The 22,192-nt window shown below is 37.6% G+C and overlaps 1 protein-coding gene across 3 annotated transcripts in view; it reads left to right on the top strand.

Moving 5' to 3' along the window:
• The window catches only part of ESYT2 (extended synaptotagmin 2), a 70,988-nt gene that overhangs the window by 23,640 nt on the left and 25,156 nt on the right, over positions 1-22,192 (top strand). For all 3 annotated transcript variants that reach the window (XM_054171498.1, XM_054171499.1, XM_054171500.1), the window contains exons 2-7: positions 6,017-6,058; positions 7,002-7,136; positions 9,415-9,491; positions 12,476-12,548; positions 13,340-13,429; positions 20,513-20,568. In XM_054171498.1, the coding sequence (XP_054027473.1) occupies positions 6,017-6,058; positions 7,002-7,136; positions 9,415-9,491; positions 12,476-12,548; positions 13,340-13,429; positions 20,513-20,568 (473 nt within the window). The remainder of the gene's footprint in view (positions 1-6,016; positions 6,059-7,001; positions 7,137-9,414; positions 9,492-12,475; positions 12,549-13,339; positions 13,430-20,512; positions 20,569-22,192) is intronic.

Below are 22,192 nucleotides of genomic sequence, written 5' to 3' on the forward strand. Positions count from 1 at the left end.
CAAAGAAGATAGGGTGGATGTCCAGGTGGGAATATTCTGGTGGTATTGCAGGGCTGCAGAGGGCTGGATTCTAAATCCACAGCTGCCAAAACTTTAAAGTGATCATATTTTTGCTAGACTAATAGTAAAAATTAGAGGCTTTTTTATTTTCTAAATATTATTCCAGTGAATTTTATAATGAGAAGGAAAACAGAGGCACAGCTTTTTCATAGACTCACAGAATCAGTCAGGTTTGGAAGGGACTGCAAGGATCATCTAGTTAAAATAGGATAGAATAGAATTGACGAGGTTGGAAAAGACCTTTGAGATCGAGTCCAACCTATCACTCAACACTATCTAATCAACTAAACCATGTCACCAAGTGCCTCATCCAGTCTCTTCTTAAACATCTCCAGTGATGGTGACTCCATCACCTCCCTGGGCAGCCCATTCCAATAGCCACTCTTTCTGTGAAGAGCTTCTCCCTAACATCCAGCCTAAACCTCCCCTGGCACAGTTTGAGACTGTGTCCTCTGGTGCTAGTTAAAAAGTATTTACTCGTGATTTTGTGTTGACAACATCATTGCTACCTCTGGCACTGCTTGTGTACTGTACTCTGTAATTGTAGTGTTGTACTAGCACCATATTAGTAACTTCAGAAGTTTAAGCTTTCTGTTTCTGATAAAGGAGTTCTTGATGCTTAGAGAAACAATGGCTCATCTTCAGATTTAGTGAACAGCAATCACATTTCTTTTAGATTTTATCTATTCACTGTATGAAAAACAGAGCTCTTCAGCAAGAACCACGTTTTTCTTCAGTACTTCTTAATGAAGGATGACCTACTCTTCACCAACCCAATAATTCATAGAAAGTAACAACATTAACAGAGTTTGAATTAGTTCCAACCTCCCTGCCAGGAGCAGGGACACCTTACACTAGATCAGGCTGGCTACAGCCTCATCCAACCTTTTCAATTGCATTCTTATATATATTTAAAAAAAAAATAATTAAGCCAAGTAGCATCTTTGTGTTATTTAAATGACAGACACATTTGTGGTAATTAGTAACATTTAAAAAAGCATCGACTATTTTAAGTTTATGTGTTAATTCTAGCACAGCAGAATGGGTGGTGGTGGGGGCAATGTGAGATCTCTCAGCGCAGTTTGGGCTTTAATTCAGTTCAGCAGTGTGTGTATGGGTAGCAGAAGCTCTTAGAGTGTTACTTCCATTTGCAGCCTTTTATGAAGACACCTTTAGCTTGATTTTACAGTGTAACAGCCAGCGTTAGGAATACCTGCTCCAGGGCGTGCCAGAATGCTGAAGTAGCTTCTCTGTGTGGGAGCTGCTGTTTTATTTCAAATTTGAAGTACTCAATATATTAGATCTTTTTTTTTTTTTTTTTTTTTTTTTTTCAGACCTCTAAGAGGAGGAGGAGGAGGGGAGACAGAGGTAACAAAAGGCTGCAGTGAAATAAAACTCTGTATACCACATGCAGAATTGTAGTTTTATTACTTGAGGTAGATTAATTATTAGAGTGACTTTCCTGTGTTGGTATTGAAACCCGGAGGTGCTGAAAAGCTGTTTGCTTCAGAACTCCTACAAGTGCCAACTGGCTTTGTGTTTAATTGGCTTGTTGTTGTAATAATTACTTTTCATTTTGATGTTCACACTGACTCTGAAGCAGACACCTGGTGAGGCAGTGGAGAATGTGGTAGAGACCACAGTGGAAAACTCCGCATTGAATAGCTGCCTGTAATCTGTTGTGGCAGCTCTTAGGACTTGCTGAGCTGATAGTGCAGTTCACGTGGGATGGCAACGATTGTGCTGGTTGAGTGTTTTAGCAACATTTGGTGAGATACCAAGTATGTGTTTCTAATGCCAGTCTTGTCTCATAGGTGTAAATCTGACTCAAAGGGCACACCATTCCTTTCTTTTTAAAAAAATAAATAAATTACTTTTTCAAAGTTTATTTTGTTTTCCAGTGTGTTGTCCAAGCACTGAAATACCTTATGTTCCAGTTTATAAATAGTACAGTCCTTAACCTTGCTTGATACTACAACTCTTCCTTCCAATTATATATTGTTTTTCTAGTTTTTCCATTTTACTGCCAGGTTCTATAGTGATCAGATAGCCACGGAAACAACTCTAGGGCCCTTCTCCACCTCCTTTCTTCCTGTATCTTACTCTGCATGTGTTTTCGTTTTCTTTCCCCCCCACCCCCTTCCCTTAATTTTCTGATGTTTGATTGTTTTGTTGTTGTTACTGTTCATGGGCAACTCCTGTCAAAACCTGAGCTGCTTACTTTCTAGAACTTCTAATTTTAGGTTAGTTGTATTGATTTAACTGCTGTTTTGTCAAGTGCCAGGTGAGGGCCAAAGCTGATTTTCCATATTCAGCCGGCTTCCAGGTCTTCCAGATGTTTCTGTTGAAAGACAGGACCTGGGCAACACACCCCTAATTATTCTCAGTGAAACTGTTTCAAGAGTCCGTGCTTTATCTCCATACTAAACCACACAGCATTTGTAATACCGAATGTGTTGTTCCTTCCGTCCTCCCCTTCTTTACCTCCTGTTAGAAAGGAGCAGTTGGGAGCAGTTGTCCCCCCCAAGTCTGTATTTGAGGATAAGCCTCTTCAGGTGGTTGTTTTGTAGCAGAAGACTCTGCATCAATTCCTCTGCGTAAAGAAACAAATACTTCACCTATTGCTGCTCCTGTACAGGGAGAGGGGGATTGCTGGCTGCATTACATGGGATTAAGCCATTAGCCTTGCTCAGCTCTGTTGTACCTAAAATGTCCTTAGGCCAGCCTGCTTTACCGACTGGAAAATACTGGAGTGAATAGCTGTTTAATTGAGCTTGAATATCACTGTATGGCACACTCTATTCTGTTCATGCTGGGATGCTTCTTAATTTCTACATTTACTGATTTTTTTTCTGGCCTTTTTGAGTTACAAGTGCAGTGCGTTTAGGCAAATTAATCTGGTAGTTATAATTAAGAGGACAATTTAATTTTAATGTGTTTCTTTTTTATCACACCACCTAGCTTGAGGCTTAGTAGTTAAATAACTGCCTATGCTGTGCATTTAGGAGCAGATTTAGTGCCTCTAAGTTGGGCTTCTGTTCTGAATTTTCTTCTGTGGGATGCTCTCTCCACTGGTGATGCATGAAAAGTCTGTGAAGTTGTCTTGTAATACCTTTTCATGTTTTTTCATTTAGGCTCCTCTTGATAAAGAGGAGGATTTTTGTATGTGATGTTAGCTTTCCAAGGTATAGATATCTAATGTGTTTGTGAAATAACTGGAAAACTGTTCAAGAATATTTAGTTATGTTTTGACTACATGGTGAAGTGTGGCTATATTGTGTGACTTTAGAATTAATCAGAAAGTTATTGGTGTGGTTTCTTTAACATTTTCACCAGGAGCAACAAGTAATTAAACAGTGGAAGGAACTAGACAAGTGATGGTGACTCAGATAAGTACCTGTTAAACACAGCTATCGTAACACAGTAGTTCTAGTGTAGTCTAAAATGGAATTCTTACTTAGGAATAGAAGAGGAAAAAAGTCAATATACAGTGGTGTGGAGGTTTGGTTTGGTTTGATTTTTTTTTTTTTTTAAATCTAGGCTGGTTTTATTGCTTCCTTTTCTTACTTAGCTATAGTACACAATGAGGAAGTGACTGGTTTGTAGCAAAAAAAGAGTTTTCACTTGATGGAATACTCTGGTCAATAGTGGTGGTTTCATGCTTTGAATGTAGGTGCCCTTTTTGCTGTTTCAGTTCATCTAAATAATACTTGGGACCTGTACATTAGCCATTAAATAGAAATGAAATATAACAAGGGTTGACAGATAACTTTAAGGATGGAGAAGGCTATAAAGATAATTTTAAGAAGAAAAATAGTTTACAGTGTGGGGATCAGTTAACAATAACAGCTGGTGTACTATTTCTATTTTTAAATAGATCACTAATGCTGCAACTTATGGAGAATTGCTCTCACCACTACTTTAAAAATATGTTACAATTTAATTCTTTCTGATTTTCTTGTCACTGCTTGCTTTTAGTGACACTAATGTAGCTATGTGAAACCTCCCTTACGTGAACAAAGGTTTCTATTTAAGGCAGCAATATTATTACCACTTGCACTTTAAAACTCATTTGCTGTCATCTGCTGATCACTGGTGATTTTGTTTTAAAATTCCCACCAATCCTTAGTCTGTGGGGTTTGAGTTTCATGGTTGTTGTTCTTTGGCTAGCCTTGTTTCCTTAGATGCAGATGGTCATCATCAGGGCAAAAAAACCAGTATGAATACCATATATAGTTTGAATAATAAAGTAATTGTGGGTTAGAAATGTTTCTGCTGTTATTATGGAAATAGGAGCTTGTTCGTGGTTTTCTTTTGTTGCTGTTTTGTTTGATTACCTTCCAGGACAGAACAAAGAACTACATTCCTTGGGCTTTTTCTGGTATTTTTTTTTGATCATTACCAAAAATTGTGTGTTCCGAATTGAGTTCTTGACAGCGCAGCGTATGAGCACCTCAGAAATAAGAAGTACACATGAGAGTTGTTTAGAGCTGAGCACAAGCATTTGTGTGAGAAAGCTAAATCATGTATTTTTACATGATCTCTTTTTAAGTGAGGCAATGCTTGCCAAACTTGCATGAGCACTTTAATAATGGAAATCAAGTGGAAAGTGCTCTTCGTTTTTGACTGCCTTTGCTGAACTTCTGTCTCTCTTTGTCGTGCTTGTCTAACAAATTTCATACAGGAATAAGTAGATTTTGCACATCAGGTCTGATTCCTGCTGCTGTTCCTGGCCATAAAATTTCTCTGCAGTTGCCTTGATGCTCTTCTGTCAGTCCTGACTCATCTAGAGTACCAGCTTGCATTCCTCAGCCTTTCCTCAGTTGTCTTTGCATAAGATTGTGTTTGATGTAAGAGACTTAAAAAGCTTGATTTTGGGTGTATTCAGTAATATATTAGTGTTGATTGTTTGTGCAACAGTTTGATAAAAACTAAACATATGAGGCTTGCTTTCAAATCCAACTTGTGGAAAATACAGTTAAAGTAGTATGCATTTAACTAACTGTTTAAATTTGGGATGTAGGCATAATAAAAATAACCAGTAGGCACTGCTGTTAAAACCAGTGGTACAATCTGTTATGCTGTGAAGAGATTAAGACTTCTCAATTCAGTTATGCAGAGACACTGCTTCACGAAAGTCAGTATATGTAGGTCATGGGTTTTTAGCGTGTTCAAAGGCTCTTTGTGTTTCAGAAGTGTGATCTGCATCCTGTTGTAGAAGCTGCTAGATTCTAAAGAAATTTTTGTTAACTCTGCTTCTACTGAACTGCTTCAGGTTTTTCTCTTGCCTGTGTGTGTAAGCTGTAATGCTACTAACTGTGCACTCCTTCCATTTCTGGAAAACTCTGTTGTTTCAGCTTTTAAATGATGTTTTCCTGTTACGATGGGTACTTTCTATCCTTCGCATATACCAGCATACTTTTATCTCTGATTTCCACAGTTGCTTAAGAAAAGAAATCACTAAACATGTCTTTGGCAGAGATTTTGAAGGAACTTACATTCCTTAGCTTCCACTTCACCAATTAAATATTTCTAGCCATGATTTATTGGTATTGGCAAAAGATGTGATATGAAAGAAAGGAAGTAGAAGTGCAGTGAGGACTTGGGCAGCCACATGTCACGTGTGAAACCCCTGAAACGAGGTAAACTTGGTTGACACTAGCTGTGTCAGCCGTGCTTATTGTAAGTTTCTTTATGGTATTAACAGCAATAAGTTATTCCAGATGCTACTATTAAATGTATGCTTGGACATGTATATATAGTTCAGTAATGAGTTGGTATTTTATCTAATTGAATTCTAATATACTTACTAAGAATGTTAACTGCTGAATATATTTTCAGTGTATACATTGCTCATAGGGAGATCCCTAAGCTTTCTTGTAAGGAATTGAACACAGTTAACTAAAAGGTGTTTTGTATTTGTGTAATTTCTTGTTTGGTGTTTTGGGTTTTTTAGGTCCATTTTCCAGACACGGAGAGGGCAGAATGGCTCAACAAGGTAAGGGTAGCTGCTAGCATCGCTTCCATATGGGAAGGGGGTAGGAGGGAAATCTGAGATTTAAAAAACAAAGGGTGAGGCAAGAATCTGAGAGCAGAGTAGTTCTAACTTTTCTGTGCTCTTCATACGCTTGAAGCTCCTGGTTGTTGATCCAGTTAGTCACATGAGAGATTAGACGTGCTTCTGGAGTCTTGACACTGTTGAGTTTTGGAGAACCATTTCAGTGGCATTAAAATGATGACGGCTGTAATTGTGTGGAAGTCATAGCAGCTGTGAACACTCTTATGTTCTGCTTGTCTGGGATACTTTCCAGTTGCTGTAGGTTTCTGACCTACAATTCAAAAATAAATCAATTTTGCAATTTTGATTTGTATGTGTGGTTATCTAAGAGACAGATCTCATTTGGCTTGTGTTTTTCTTGTCCTTATTTTTAATCTTTCATTCAAAGAGCTCAGAAGAACATGAGTGAATTAGAAACCAGGAAAAAAAAGTAGAGCATTTTCAGCTATGACAGTAAAATACCCTATTTTTTACAGCCATATGCATGTACTTCAGAAATGCACATGACACTTTTTTTTTCTTGTTTTTATTTGCAAATAACCTTCTTCACCCTGTTCAACATTCGGCATCAGTGCTGAAGGCGTATGCAATTGTGGGATGGAAGAAGGAAGCTCTTTAATACTGGTTTTCTTCTCCTCCAGTGCTTCAGCTTTGTGCAGTTGTATAAAACATACAAACTGAGAATTGCAGAAAGCTTTCCTGTATGTAAGAAGAAACTTTTTTTTTTTTTATGCCTGCAGTGAAATATGTGTCAAAATTCAATGGTTACAATTTTGTACAAAATTCCTTACATATGCCTTATAGAATATTTTTTAATGAGGTGAAGCTGTGTGACGCAGAGACTTATTGTGGTTGTTATTGTGTTTCTTTCTTCCCCCCTTAGACTGTAAAACAGATGTGGCCTTTTATTTGCCAGTTTATTGAGAAACTCTTCCGGGAGACCATAGAACCAGCAGTAAGAGGAGCAAACAACCACCTCAGTACCTTCAGCTTTACAAAGATTGATATTGGTCATCAGGTCAGTGTCTGTTGAAGTTCTCTTGAGAAGCTCTGTCTTACATCCTGTTTTCATGCAGGCTGTTTAAACCTACATGAAAACTATCTGTCAGTGTTACTTGGTGGTAAGCCTGGTTCTGCTTTCCGTTGTAACAAAATAAAAAGATGTGTCACTTTTTTCTAGGAGGGGCAGCTTTTTTCCCCCTGCACTCTCTGATTAAGAAATATGCTTACAAATTGGGAGAAGACTGAAATTACAGTAAATTCTAGTCCTGTGAAAATCCTGTTATGTAATACTTTAAGTGAGTAGGGACCACTGTCCTCTTCCTGCCAGATGATATAAGTGCAGTTACCTTACTTGTAACGGATGAACTTTTAATCATGTTATGTAGGAGGTCTGATGACAGGGCTGCTGGCTCAACTTGCCAAGGGATGTCATTTAACATAGTATCAAGAAGCAGATAGGAGTTTCCCTTCTTTTCTGTCCCAGGAAAGAAGGGGTCATAGTACATAGCTATTACATGCCTGCAGAAGAGCTTCTTTGGGTAGTCCAAACTGAGAATAAGACTTAACTGCTCGCAATAAGTTTTGCACTACTTACTCTTACCTCCATCAACTGGGTGCAGCTTAACCACTTTTTTTGTGGTGAAACTGTCCTTTTTGTTCCTTTTGCTTTTCATAAATGGGGTTTTAAATAAAAATTTTAAATTTTATTTCCCTTGCCTCTGAGTGTGAGGAAAGCCAAAGTTAAATTTCAGGTGTGGTGGAGGGGAATTACTTTTCAATCTTTGTGACTAATTTGTAGTTATTACAGTTTAGGACACCTTTTATGTGGTTGCTTATTTTTTGGTCTTTTGGTGGGTTGTGGTTTTTTTTTTTTTTGGTTTTTTTTTTTTTTTTTGGTTGGTTGTTGGTTGGGTTTTGTTTGTTTGTTTTTTAAGAGCTGTAAATCCTTTTGTACAGGGCCTCTGTCTTGCCCTAGATACACCTGTATTACATACTGTAGAATAGCATTCCTTTGAAATGGGGTTTAAGTTAGCTTCCACACCACAGTATGTTTCTGCAGCTAGACAGCTACTTTGGACACAAGAAACAGATATTCTTACTTTATATTGCAGCCTTGATTGAGTTACACTGTAAGCTGCACAGCCCCAAACACATGACAGCAGTCAGATTTACATTTTACATAAATTACCAAAAAAAGTGTAAATAGGAAGAAAACCACAAAATATGACAGAAGGTTGTGCTAAGTAAGGTCCTTGGTCATCCATCACCACTTGGTATTTGATGAACTTTTGAGTCTTGGGAATCTGTGATAGGTGATGTTTCTATATGAGAGAGAGAGAAAGCAAGAGGGAAGGAGAATATCAGCACAGTGGTTTAAAGAAAGAGCGTGGAGTGGTTGACACAGCTTTTTGTGGGGATTATGGATTATTTTCATCCATTCTGCCTAAATTCCACTTAAGGCAAATACATTTTCATGAATTAAATTTATCTTGGTGTGTTAGTTGCACAGAAAAGAATGCTATGCTTGGGAGTGTCAGATGGGTACTAGTACAGAGGTATGAAATGCCTTTTTTTTTTTGGGAGGAAAGGAAAAGCTTGATGTAAAGCTCTTGTAACTCTTGAAGTCTAGTGATCTAAAGCCAGAGTAAGTGCCTGAAGGGCTGTGGCTTGGGTCAGAATGGCTGAGATTTGGGCTGGAACACTTCTGAGGATAGAGTGAGGGAGTTGTGGCTGTTCAGCTTAGAGAAGAGGGGATGGGTGGACCTTACAGCTGCCTTCCAGTACTTGAAAGGGACCTGCAGAAAGGTTGCAGAGGGACTTTTCATAATGGTGTCTAGTGACAGGACAAGGGAGAATATTTTTAAGATGAGGGAGAGTAGGTTTAGACTGGATCATAGGAAGAAGTTCTTCAGTACAAAGGTGGTGCGACTCTGGAATAGGCTGCCCCGGGGAGATTGTGGATGCTTCCCCCCTAGGGGTGCTCAAGGCCAGGTTGGATGAGTCTTTGAGCAGTGGAGTTTACTTGAGAGGTGTCCCTGCCCATGGCGGGGGGGCATTGGAGTAGATGATCTCTGAAGTCCCTTCCAAACCTAAGCCATACTGTGGATCCTAGCCAGGTGATTTCTACCCTTGAAATAACATTTTGAGCTAAAATGGTAGCTTTGCTTCACATGTCTTACAGTAAATTCTGAGGTCGTGAAGGTGCTTATATTCACCTTTACTTCAAAGTCAAGAGTTTAACACGGTATAGTTCAGTCGAAGGGTCCAACTTTTACTTGCTTCATTTTTTTCAGCCTCTGCGGATAAATGGTGTAAAAGTGTACACTGAAAATGTAGACAAAAGGCAGATCATTTTGGATCTTCAAATCAGGTAAACTCGATTATCATATTACAGCGATGCTCATGCTTTATAATGTGTGCGTGGTTTGATTCAGCAGTTATGTTGGCCTGAAAGGAGAAGAGCTGCTTCATTACACAAATGTGGTTAGTGCTAATTATGTATGAATAGAGGAAGGAAATGCATGCTGTAAATAGCATTTATCTGAGGGAAATAATATATCAGCTCAGTAAGTCAGTATCATCAATAATACTGGGTAATAAAGACATATTTTCCAAAGCAAAAGCGTTATCTTAAAGGTTGGTTTGTTTGTATGGGTTTTTTTAAAAGCATTAAAATACTGCCATGATGTTTAGTCTAGCCTAAAATTTAGTTTATGTGGTGTTTGGGTTTGTTTTGTAGATTTATTCCTCTCCCCCCACCTTCCTTTTTCAGTTGCTTAGATTTTTTTTTTTCATAAACACAGTATTAAAATAAGAATGGTAGTTAGTGAAGTACTTGTGCTCATGCCACCAACCAAAGTGTATCTAGGTATTATGTAATACCAGAGGGACTGTGCTCTACTGCTTCAGGTTTCTTTACCCTTTCATGGCGACCCCTTTTATATAGGTTTATAAATAGATCTACTCACCCTTTGCCAAAGTCTTTCTCAACACGATCTGCAGTCAGTTTTTTAAAAGTTCAGTCAGTGAACCCAGCAATGTTTTTATATTTAAGCATCGTAGATGTGCTGCCGTGACTACTTTTGCCTGTTTGTAGGCCGGGGAAGGGCCAGATTTGTCAGTCACTGATTATCCATCAAAGAGCAGCTTTCTGTTTTGCTTGCTGCTTCCCTAGCAGTAACCCTTCAGAAGGATAATCAGGCCTCTTGGCTTTTATTTTTCAGAGCCAGTTCCAAAGTTTGAACTTGGGTATTCTTAATTTTATATTATTCATCTAAATCTCAGATCTGTTGAAGACTGCTTTGTCAGAGCTGGACCCTAGAGTGATAAGAGAAGATGCTGCTGCATGCTTGTTTTGTTTGTTTAGTTTTTAACTCTAATTGCAAAGAGAATGTACTACTGTTTCTACAAGGATGTGGAGTGCATTAGGATCACTGCTTCAGAGCTCTGCTCAGAACCTGTGCATCACTTAGCACCCAGTTAAGAACTGTACTCTTGTAAGCAGCTTGAGTAGCTGATCTACAAAGCAGTCACTGGAAAATGTATTTATGAGGTTTTAACTTCAGTACCATAGAACAGAATAGAATTAACCAGGTTGGAAAAGACCTCTGCGATCATCGAGTCCAACCTATCATCTAACACTAGCTAATCAACTAAACCATGGCACCAAGCGTGTTTGCAAAGGGAACACTTTCCCTTTCTCTTGGTTACTTAGTGATCTTTATGATTACCATTGCACTGGCAAAAGACAGATGTCAAAATGGGGTTAAAAGACCTAAAAAATAATGAAGACAGTCCAGGAAACAGAATCTTAGATCACTGTAATCTGGAAAATAATGTTTGTCCTATTCTTTGTTTGTTCGTTCTGTGGGCTACAGTCGCCACGTAACAGTACACTGATCCTCTCACCCGATTCAGTACTGATGCTGTTATAGTCTTAAAAGACTCCCCTCATTAAATTGGAATTTATCTTGATGATCTGTTCATTACAAGGGTCATAAATATTTCTGGGATATTATGGTCTGAATGTGTGGAATTTGCTTACTTGATAAGCTTTCAAGTTGTGTGTTACTTGACAGTGCAATTCTGTACAGCATCGACCAGCCAACTGTCTTAGGGGATAAAACCACCTTTAATTTTGTTGTGAGGTTAAAGATTGTTGACTTATTCACCTCAAATGCAGTTTGTTACTATTTTTACTTGAATTTGGCATTGTGTTATTACGGACTTTCAAATGAGCATATTGCTTCCCAGTCTTCATAACACAAATAGTTCTGATGCTACAAAGTGCCAGGATTGAGGTTTCAGTTGCATGTTTCAATTGACCTTGCTTCTCTGTGTCATGTTGTTATGCAATTATATATATATATGTGTGTGTGTGTGTGTGTTATCTGTTATCTCCATATATAGCTACGCAGGTAAAAATAGAACTTACTTAGTTTTAAATTGTGTATTAAAAATTATATCTCTATTTTTAAACTCTACAGTCACACTACATTCTTTCCAGGGACAGCAGTGGTCACCTTCCGTTCACATGGACCCCTGTCTCTGTTGTTGTCTTCAGTTCCACAAGCTGGTCATTGTACCAAAATTGTTCTGCATAGTGTTATCTTTTGAATAGTCTGAAATAAACCATCCAGTGTTGGATGTTTACAGGAATGTCTTGGCATAAAGTTTATGTGGAAGGGATTGACTGGATTTGCATCCCCCCAAAGTGGGAGAGAAGTGTTCAGGAAAATGCGTAATTGTAAATAGTCTTTTAAAATTATTTTCTAATTTGCTTCCTGCCTCTTCTCTCCCTTCAGAAAGGGCTCAACTGTTTTTGGCTTAAACCTTATTTAGGGGATCATCCAGCTTAGCATGCCCAGCTTATTAAATTTCTAAATATGACCGATTTGGCAATTCTCTGCATGTTACAGACAACTTTCATTTTTAGTAAAATAACCATCTTTGTCTAGTGCTTCTCATGATTATTTTAGATGAGAGTGGGTTTTCACACATGCACTATCAACAAGAACTATATAGAGCATTCCTCAAATGGAATGTGGATTGTGTGTCTGTTATTTCCCATAAAGGAAGGCTGCTTCTATGTTTTCTGTTGCATGTTGCCTCCAGAGATGATGACATGCCTATGTATTAATTTGCGTGATTTTGATGACGGTGGTGATGATTTTGTGAAGGGAATGTAAGTTTTGTTACACTCCTGACTTTCTTTCATGATGCAGTGTAATGTTTTAACTTGCATTTTTTTTGTGTAGAGACTGAGATACAAAGCAAACTGTCATGACTGCAAAACACAACAAACAGTGCATCCACTTCAGTTCATAAAATTGAAATGTCTGGTTTCTGTTTTAGTTTTGTTGGAAACTGTGAAATTGATTTGGAGATCAAGAGGTACTTCTGCAGAGCTGGTGTGAAAAGTATACAGGTGAAATTCAGATTTTTTTTTTCTTTTCATTTTGATTTTCATATTTAGTCATCAGTGAATTGTTTTATGATGAAATAGTTTATAAGAACAAACTAGTAATTGAGTAGTTTTGTTACTGCTTTTTTTTTTCAGTTGCATAATATTGATCTTGTGTAATAATTTCAGTAACATGACTTGCCTGAAGGGTGAACTCATCTTTCAGATGTCAAATTGTTTTAAACATATAACATTTTCTGCTGGAAAAGTTGGAGTTAACTCCACATCAAGCCAATGTTCATGTGATGCTTGGGTTTGTAAAGGGACCATGGAGTGTAAAATTGTGTTTCATTTAATATTTCAGTGTTAGATGCAATTTTTAGTTTAGTTGTGGTTAGTGGTAGTCGTTTTGCCTTCTGATGGTGTTTCTCAAATTTCCTTAACTTTTTGCTTTTTTCCTGTGTCTTAACATACCTATAAATATTTACTTGCTTTTATTCTAGTATCTGCAGATGCTGTTGTATTGTTTTGTGCTATACTTGTTTCCCCTGAGCTCTAGAAATCAACTGCTTCGTATTTTGAGCTGAATTGCCTTTAACATTACACAGCATCCTGTGTAATGTGTAAAGAATTTATAAGCCAAACTATAATGTGTGTGTGTGTTAAATAATTTGGATTACCTGTAAAATTATATATATGTATAAAAAAATCTTCCAAAATCCAGAATCTGGTGAATTGAAAGTTTGAATAAAATTTATTTAAAACTTGAATTAAAGACAAGTTAATTCCCTTTTTTTCTCACTCCCCTTCTACAGATCCATGGCACTATGAGGGTTATCCTGGAACCACTAATTGGAGACATGCCCCTCATTGGAGCACTATCCCTTTTTTTCCTTAGGAAACCAGTAAGTAATTTTATCTTTTTTTCTACTATTTTTAGAGTGCTGATGACAGTTGTCAGAAAATGATGGAGCAAGAACTAAGGAGCAAAAGGAAAGAATGTGGGCAGTCACTACTCTGACAGATAAAATGGTGGAAAATGTTATGAATATTGGAAAACAAGAGGAATAGTAATGCCTTTGGAATTATGAAGTGTGTTTTGTCAAAGCTGACAATATTTTTCTTACAAGTAGAAGAAATTAGATACTTAGATATCATTAGATACTGTCTATGTTGCTCGCAAAAAAGCTTTTGTGGCTGTTTCTTGTGACAGGCTGCAAGTGAGCATGGTCTAAGTTAAAATTCCACAAGATATCTGCAAAGTTGTCTTGAGGACTATGCTGATGTACAGATGATGTATTAGAATCAGAATGGGTGTTTTGACTTTACCCACTATGATGCTGGAAGTTATCAAGTGGGCAATTTCCATTACATTTACCAGGGACCCAAGTATGAGAATGGTTGAAGCACAGTGTGAGACATACTGGAATTCAAAATAAGCTTTAAAACAAGTCACTGTATTTCATTGAAGGTTTTGCTGTGGTAACACACTATAGATAGTGGATGATTGCACAGTGGAGTGATTCTTTCACTTCAAAACCTATAGTCTGAATCTTGCAGGTAAGAGTGGCTGACAAGCACCAGTATGTCTGTTGGTAACTTGATGCAGCATTGGTAGAATGAGAGAGCATAGATAGCAAATGTAATTTTCAGTGTCTGAAAATTAGTAACTGATACTCTACAGTCTTAATTGAAATCCATGTTACAAAATATGACAGCAATTCTAGTCTAGGTGTCCAGGAATTTTTTTTTTTAATGTGCACATGCATCAAGAACTGTTCACAGGTGTTGCAAAGTTCATACAACAATCTTATTGTATAAAATTAGAAAGGAGATCATCATATATATTGCACCCTTGCTGCTGGAAGTTCTTTGCTGTGTATATAAGGCAGTTTCAGTGATTTGAAGTTTGATAATGCTTTCAGTGGAAGATGTGAACATGGAAACTCTACTGCTACACAGACTTTTCCTTAAAGAAATTATTTCTGTCTCTTACTTGGAAGTATATTTTCCATTGTAAGCTTTTATTTCTTGGACATGTTCTAGTTAAACAGTAAATCTTGTGATGTCAAGATTTAACTGTGTCAGACTCCACTAGATCATAAATTACAAGTATATGGGTTTAGGTGCTTCTCAAGCAGTTTCAGATTAATCCTCTTGGTTTCCTCAGGACTCTGCAACTTTCTACAGCTGATCTAGTTTTCAAGGTTTGGGGGGTGTGTGAGAGAGTGGATTCTTTAACAGCTTTAGAAGGTTTATTGTTATCATCAGTGAAATCACATTCTTGTAACACAATCCTTTTGAGCAAATATGATATTTGACTGTTGAAAAGATAGGTTCAAATCTGAGTTAAAAATGCAAGAATTTGGAAATGTGTTATGGATAATTTAGTGAGCTTTCTTGTAAAGTGAAGTAGTTCATGCAAAGCTCATAAAACATCTTTTCTCATATTTAGAAAGGTTTGGAAAAGTACACTGGGATGAACCAGATTTGGATATCCATGTTTCTTTGAACTGAGCCTAAACATTAGGAGATGTCTGTCTAAGTTTTGTCTGATCATTGTCCTCTGGCTAAGCAGTATGAGAGAATGGCATTTGTTAATGTTCATGTTAATACTAACACTAACAAACTAAGGAGGGCTATGACAAAGGTTGAATACTGCCTTGTGGCAGTCTGCACGCTGTAATTGTTAGTATACTCTCTGATGTTGTTTTGCTTCCTAGCAAAATGTTCAAAAATTTTCTTTTAATCAAGTTATTCCAGAATTTTTATAGTCATTTGCAGATGTTTAGTTTTTTCTAAGCAGACTTTCCTCCCCACTGCAGTGTGTCTTCCTGGTGTTTGTTTCTCTAATTTATTGTGGAAATAAGCAAATTAATTCTTATTGTGGAAATAAGCAAATTAATTCTTATTGTGGAAATAAGCAAATTCTGTCCTCTTACTAGAGAGCAAGTGGCTGCAGCCAAGGAAAGCTTTTCTTCAGTATTTTTGTTAGAAGAGAAGAAGAATTTCTTGGCAGCTAGCATTAGATTTTGTTCTCATATTTTCCAGTCTAAAGTAACTGGCAACAATTCCTCTTGCTCTGTATCATCTGTTTGCTGCCCTTAATGACTATATAAGGCAACCTTGCCTAAATTACTAGTTCTGAACATACTTGTTTAATGAATTTACCAGTCTTGTATTTGAGTAGTACATGAAGTTTTTGATGCTGCAAGAGTGCTTACTTCATATCAAACTTTCGAATACTGTCTTTCGCTTTTCATATTGTGAAGGAAGAAAGCATTAGAAGTTTCATCAGCTTATAAATTATGTCTAAATATGTAAGAGATTTCAAGAGAGAGAAAAGTGTGCATTCTGATGTTTTGAAGTAGTCTTAAAAGTCTCTGACTTAGCGCTGTGAATAGCCAGGATTTGTAAGGGTTTTTTTTGCGTTACTTATGTGTATTTATCATATTTTGCTTCTCTAAGCGTAGTTATCTTTTAGAACAAGATGCCACATTGCTAATTATGTTTGATTTTTGGTTCAGTCATAGAAGTGTATATGGTGTAGAGCTTCACTGCAGACTGGTAACTTGTTTAGTGGCATACTTCATGCTGAAGTCATGTCTTAATCCAACCCTTTTCTCTTTTAAAAAAGCCCACAACAGAACAGATGAAAATACCAATACTATTGTTCAAAAACCCCCAAGAGCTGGAAAACAGGATGCCTTCCAAGAAAAGTGGGCAATTCTTCCAAAGCTTTATATTTAGTTTTGCCTTCCACTCGCTGAATTGAGCACTGCTGCTGTTCTATTCACTTTGCAGTTTGGTTCTGCCCTATAGTTTGGATTTATTTAACGGTCATTTAGTTTCATTTAATAATGGCTGCCTTTGGAAAATTCAGTGCTGGATGTTCCTTTCAGAATTATCAGTACTGATGAAAATCAGACTCAAAAAGAGTGCTTGCACCAAGGATGAGTCCCAGTGAAATGATTGGAAAAAATGATGAAGTGGTAGTTAAATGATTAAATTATTCCAATAATGTTAGCACTTCAGCATTGTAGTGGTAATGGGCTGCACTCTGGGAACAGACAAATGGTACTGTGTTCTGCATGACCATTTACATGTAACAGAAGAGTGCATGGTAGTCCCTTTAGAATAAATTTCTGAGAAGAAACACAATTTACCCCATGAAATTGTATCACTGAGTTTAAATTTGTCCTGCAGAAATCTTATACTTCCATAACTTGATTAGCAGGAAGTTATTCATCAGCATTTTAAAATACTTTGTGGCTTCTGTTCTGAGAATGTACTGCTTATGGCAGCCAAATCAAGCCACACAGTTGGCAGTGTTTAGAGGCAGCCTTTTGTGCTGCTGTGAACTTCATTTATGGTCCTCTATGTTCTACGTTCCAGTGCATGCTTTCCTTTTTGTGAAGGCATCTAGGGTATAGAGGACACCAGCTATGTAAAAATGCTCAGCAGTTTTTAGCCTACCTTTTCTTAGGGGCTGCTGGCATATACATTGTTAAAACCCTTTCAGTGTGTATGTGGCATTAGTTCTGAGTACAGAGCCTTGAGAATACACAAAGTTCTTGGTCTTTGTGGAGAAAACGTAATCTGTTTTGTCTGCTCTGATCAGAGGAAGAATTGAAAGAGCTTTGAGTAACATGACGCACATACTGCTTCATCGGAAAATGTAAGTGGTGCCTGAAACCCCGCTCTAGGCCGGGGAGCTAGCTGGTAAGTCTCTGCAAGGCGTATCACCTCTCAGTTGTAATGTGTTGTGGAAAGACCTCACATCATTTCTGGCTCCTGGCAGTTTCACTTGGTGACAAATCCTGAACGCAGTCTTTCCAGTGCCCTGCTAGTTCTGCTGCAGGGAACCAGCTGGCATTCCCTGAATTTAGCTAAACTAAGAGCTCTGCATTGCTGAGAGCAGTGACAGAGTAGGAAACAATATTGATGAGCTGCTCTGGAGATCTATAGGCCAAACAAGTGTGGATTTTTTTTAAAATGCAGTGCTTCATAAAATGTCTTTTGCTTGCTCTCTTTCTGACCATAGGGCTCTTCAGTTTGTTAGGGTGGTGATGTTGCTTTAATTTACTGTCAGAACCACAAGTTAGGAGGTTGGCATCTTCTCCAGCACATCATGGCGCGGTAATACCCAAAATTTAGAATGAAAATCCATTATTTGGCTGGACTGTGGCTGGGAGACCTCCCTCTAGGCAGGAGGAATAGGCTGCCCAGGAAGGTGATGGGAGTCACTGTTCCTGGAGGTGTTAAAAACCCCATATAGACATGGCACTTTAGGATATGGTTTAATGGCCTTGGGGGTGTCAGGTCAGCAGTTGGACTCAATGATCTTAGAGGTCTTTTTCAACCAAAATGATTCCATGATTCTCTTGCTTGTCAATCAATACTACTGTCTTCTGTCTACACTGTGAGTTTGTCTGCTCTCAGTGCTATTCCCTACTACTGCAGGTATGAGCTTTTTTTTCTGCCTGAACTCAATGTTGCTTTTTAGAAAGCTTTTTGCACATTACAAAAGGTGTAACTTACACTGAAGTCTGATAATGTTCAGAAGCCAAAAGTACAGAGTTAAGACAACCTCATGGGCAGTGTGTGTTCTGCAGTGGTAGCAGAGTCCTTCATTACTGCTGGACTCTTTTGGTAGATCTGGAAAGGAAGCACTGTGGTGGGCAAATGCAGCAGATCTTGTGCGCAAGGACAATTTACCTTCGAAGCTCAAGCAGTGAAAGCTTGATTATGCCAGGAGTTTCAAGACTTGTATTCCTTCCAAAATATTTAATGGCTTAAGAATTATTTGCAAAGCTTTTCTAATACTCCTGCAAAGTGTTCAGCCATAGTTTTTTCATATATATATATATAAACACACACACACGTATTTATTTAAATTTTTTTTTCTTAGCTCGAGCTTTGAATGGAAAAGGAATTATCTTTAACATTTCTGAAGTTTACCTCTCTCTTAATCCTGTACAGTAAGTGGGTGAATAGAGGAGGGGGTTGGTCTCTTCTCCCAGGCAAACAGCACCAGAACAAGAGGATACAGTCTCAAGCTGCACCAGGGGAAGTTTAGGCTTGAGGTGAGGAGAAAGTTCTTCATGGAGAGTCATTGGCCATTGGAACGTGCTGCCCAGGGAGGTGGTGGAGTCACCATCCCTGCCGGTGTTCAAGAGGGGATTGGATATGGCACTTGGTGCCATGGTTTAGTCATGAGGTCTGTGGTGATGGGTTGGACTTGATGATCTTTGAGGTCTCTTCCAACCTTGGTGATTCTGTAATGGCATTTCTTGCCTAAATGGCCACTCCTGGTAACACTATTTTTTTCAGTTTCCTTGTGCTTTTTACATAGCTTCATGGTCTAAGGACCAATGACAATGAATTGGTAGCCTTGTTTTTCAGAAGAGGTGTGTAATAATTACAGTGACGATAGTGAGGTTGTTCCACAGGGCACTTTGTTTTTCACATGCTGTATTGCAGCCTTTTGATGTGCTTTTTGGTCACATAAATTGAAAATCATTCAGCTCTCTGTGATATCTCCATAGATTGTTTGCTTTGGTTTGGGTTGTGGCAGTTAACGCAGAAACCACTATGGTGTATTTCAGGAGCTGTTTCTCAATGCTGAGTTTCAACATGCATTATGTTGCTCAATTCATTTAGTTCAGTGAAGTCTGTTTAAGAGGCAGCACAGGAATTTGCTTTGTTAATTGTTCTATGCAATATATTATACAAAGCATGGAAAAACCAAAAGGAAATGCAAATATTCTCTTCTTCTAAATACTCTGAAAACATCAGTATGTAAAACTGTTAAATATGGGATACAGATATGAATACCTTAGGATGGTAAATATGATATATATTTGCTTTCTAATTTGCCCATGAACAATGAAAAAAGAATAAATCATGTAACAAGCCATGTCCTTTGTCTTAAAGCAGTATAACATTACTTATTCCAGAGCCTTGGTAGCCTACATGGATTTTTGAAGTGTAATATAATGTAATACCAAAATCTTGTGATTAGACCGTGATAACCAGTATGAAAACACAAGCTGTGGTTAGGTTTGCAGGATTGAGGAAGGTAGTCCACACCCAAAGTTTTTCATTCTAAGGTGGACTTTTCATCTTGGTTCAATTACTTATTTCTTAACTTTTTTTTTCAGAGTTAAGATGAGCAGGAGATCGAGAACATGTACTGATAACATGCATCATTAATTCTCAAAGAAAAATACATTAAATTACCTTCAGTTTTCTTGAATATGTATGTTGTGTGTGCTCTAGCTCACAGTTTGGTTTAGAATTGTCCAAGTAAAATTTACTTACTTTAATATTTAGTCCTGTTGATACCCTTCATCTTTGCTGCATCAGTGGTAGAGTGAATTTATCTCATTGTCACTGCAGACAGCCTGCTCTCTGTGAGCTGTTGTCACATCCTCTTACCACCTTCTTAATCCTAATCCTTCATTCTTGCCATTGGCCATGTCTTCCAGATCTCTTATTTTCCTGGTGTCAGATGGGATTATTCATTAGTTGATAGTCACCAACATGAATGTGCAAAATATAATCAATCTATAACAGGTGTCTGGTGAATATGAAAATAGGACCATGGTTCATTATTTCAAATCAGTTCTATGCAGTAGGTACTATGTACACTTACATATTGGGATCTACATGTGTGTATTCACACATACGTGTGGAATGATGAAGAGAGTGGTGAGTTATTTTTATAACTGCTATAAAACCATGGCTAAAAAATTATGGAAGAGGTTTTGGGGTTTTATTTAAGAAAATCCTGGAAACTGGTTATTAACCTTCCACTGATCAGAAGATAGAATGATCAGGTTTATTTCTTCAGTCATGCAGTCATGTGAATTCTAAGTTGTTTTTTCCTTCTTTTTTTTTTTTTTTCCCTTTTCTTTTTTTCCCCTCTCTTTCCCCTTTTATTTTTCTCTTTCCCCACCTCTTTCTCTTTTCCCTGTAATTCACAGCTTTTGGAAATTAACTGGACTGGACTGACTAATCTTCTGGACGTTCCGGGACTGAAGTGAGTACAAGTAAAGCAGTGTTTGATGTTTCACCACCAGAAAGTCAGAAGACCATCAGCTAAATAATACTAGGTTAAATGTTTGAGAACTTCTCTCTAAATTTAGAATTATATGAAATTGCTACATAAGCAGAAGGTAATGATTTCACTACAAGTGAAAATACATCAAAAAAGTATTATCTAGTACATCTTGTTAAAAATATTTTGAATCCATTTTTTCTAGTTTTCTTAGCCTTTCCAGATTTCCAGAATCTTGTGAATTTCCTATCTGCCATCTCCTAGGATGGCAGAAAGACTAAGAGGATTATTTTTCATGCCACTGGGTTCACGACATCTTGCCTCTTGGCTTCGCTTGCTGATACGTCCCTAGTTGCTTGTGTAAAGGTAGTTGGAAAGGCTTTAAGGCAGTAATCCAATTAAATAAACCTCCCAATCTCTTCAAGTATTTATTTTTAAACCTTTCAGTTTATTATGTGAAGGTCAAATGGAGTAACAAAATTATTGATGTATGTAGCTTGAAAAAAGGCTTGGCATATTCAGAGCTTTTGAAATGATACAAGATAAAACCCCAAATTAAAAAGCAATAGTAGGGGTGAAAACCAAGCTGCTTTCAGTTAGTGCAGTCCTCATGAGGTTAAATGTATGAATATATTCATAATTATCAAGTTACCTTGGGGCTTACTAAGATTGAGACAATGGCTAAAGGATTAGTGGTGAATCTGATGCACGCTTGGACTTTATGACTAGTCCTTTTATTGGATGCAATACTCTCAGGCATTGACTGACTCCAAGATTGTTATTGTTTAAAGATGAGTTTGAATTTAGGTATTAAATGAACCCTTTAGTGCTTAATTGCATGAGTGAAAGAGTTTTTGTTTTACTTAGGCATGTGAAGCCATTGCATGGAATCCCAGTTGAACAGCTTGAAATTAGAACTTGCCATAAGTAGGTTAATGGTTGCAAGGATTGCTTATGTTTCAAGCCTGACTCTGAGGATAGAGATTTTCTTTGAGTGAGAAAATGGCTTCCAAAATACAGCTTCTGAGTAATAATTTGCTCTTCTGACACAACACTAATAAATTTACATGTAGTACTTAAGCTGACTAGGCTCCTGAGATTCATACCATGCTACATATTTGCCTGACTGCAAATACAAAGCCTCAGATGTAAACAAATCTTGCTAAGCACATCAAGTCTGCGGTTTCCAGAGCAACCACACTTGGCCACATGCACAAAGTAGTGCCATCTAGATTTGGTATAGTTTCTATAGTAACTGTAACTGGATGACTCATACTCTGCCTTGCCAAGAGATTTCTTCAGTGCTGTATTTGTTTGGTTTTTTTATCTGTATGTTTTTTATCTGTATTTAGCTTGTATGTATTGATATGACAGCTTGAAGTATTGTAGTTGTTATAAACAATGATGAACAAAAGATTGCTGCCACCACAGGTACTGTTTTCATCCTGTGGCTGGTAGCTACGCACTTCACTTATTCATACTCTGCAAATGTCTTCTACTAAATGAATTTCTGTGTTTGCTGCTGGAGTTTTCCCTGTCAGCTGTTAACAACTTTCATGGCTCTTCATATACGACTCTACAAGGAGACAGACACAAATATACATCA

This window comes from Dryobates pubescens, chromosome 21 (genome assembly GCF_014839835.1).
Source record: "Dryobates pubescens isolate bDryPub1 chromosome 21, bDryPub1.pri, whole genome shotgun sequence".
NCBI lineage: Eukaryota > Metazoa > Chordata > Aves > Piciformes > Picidae > Dryobates > Dryobates pubescens.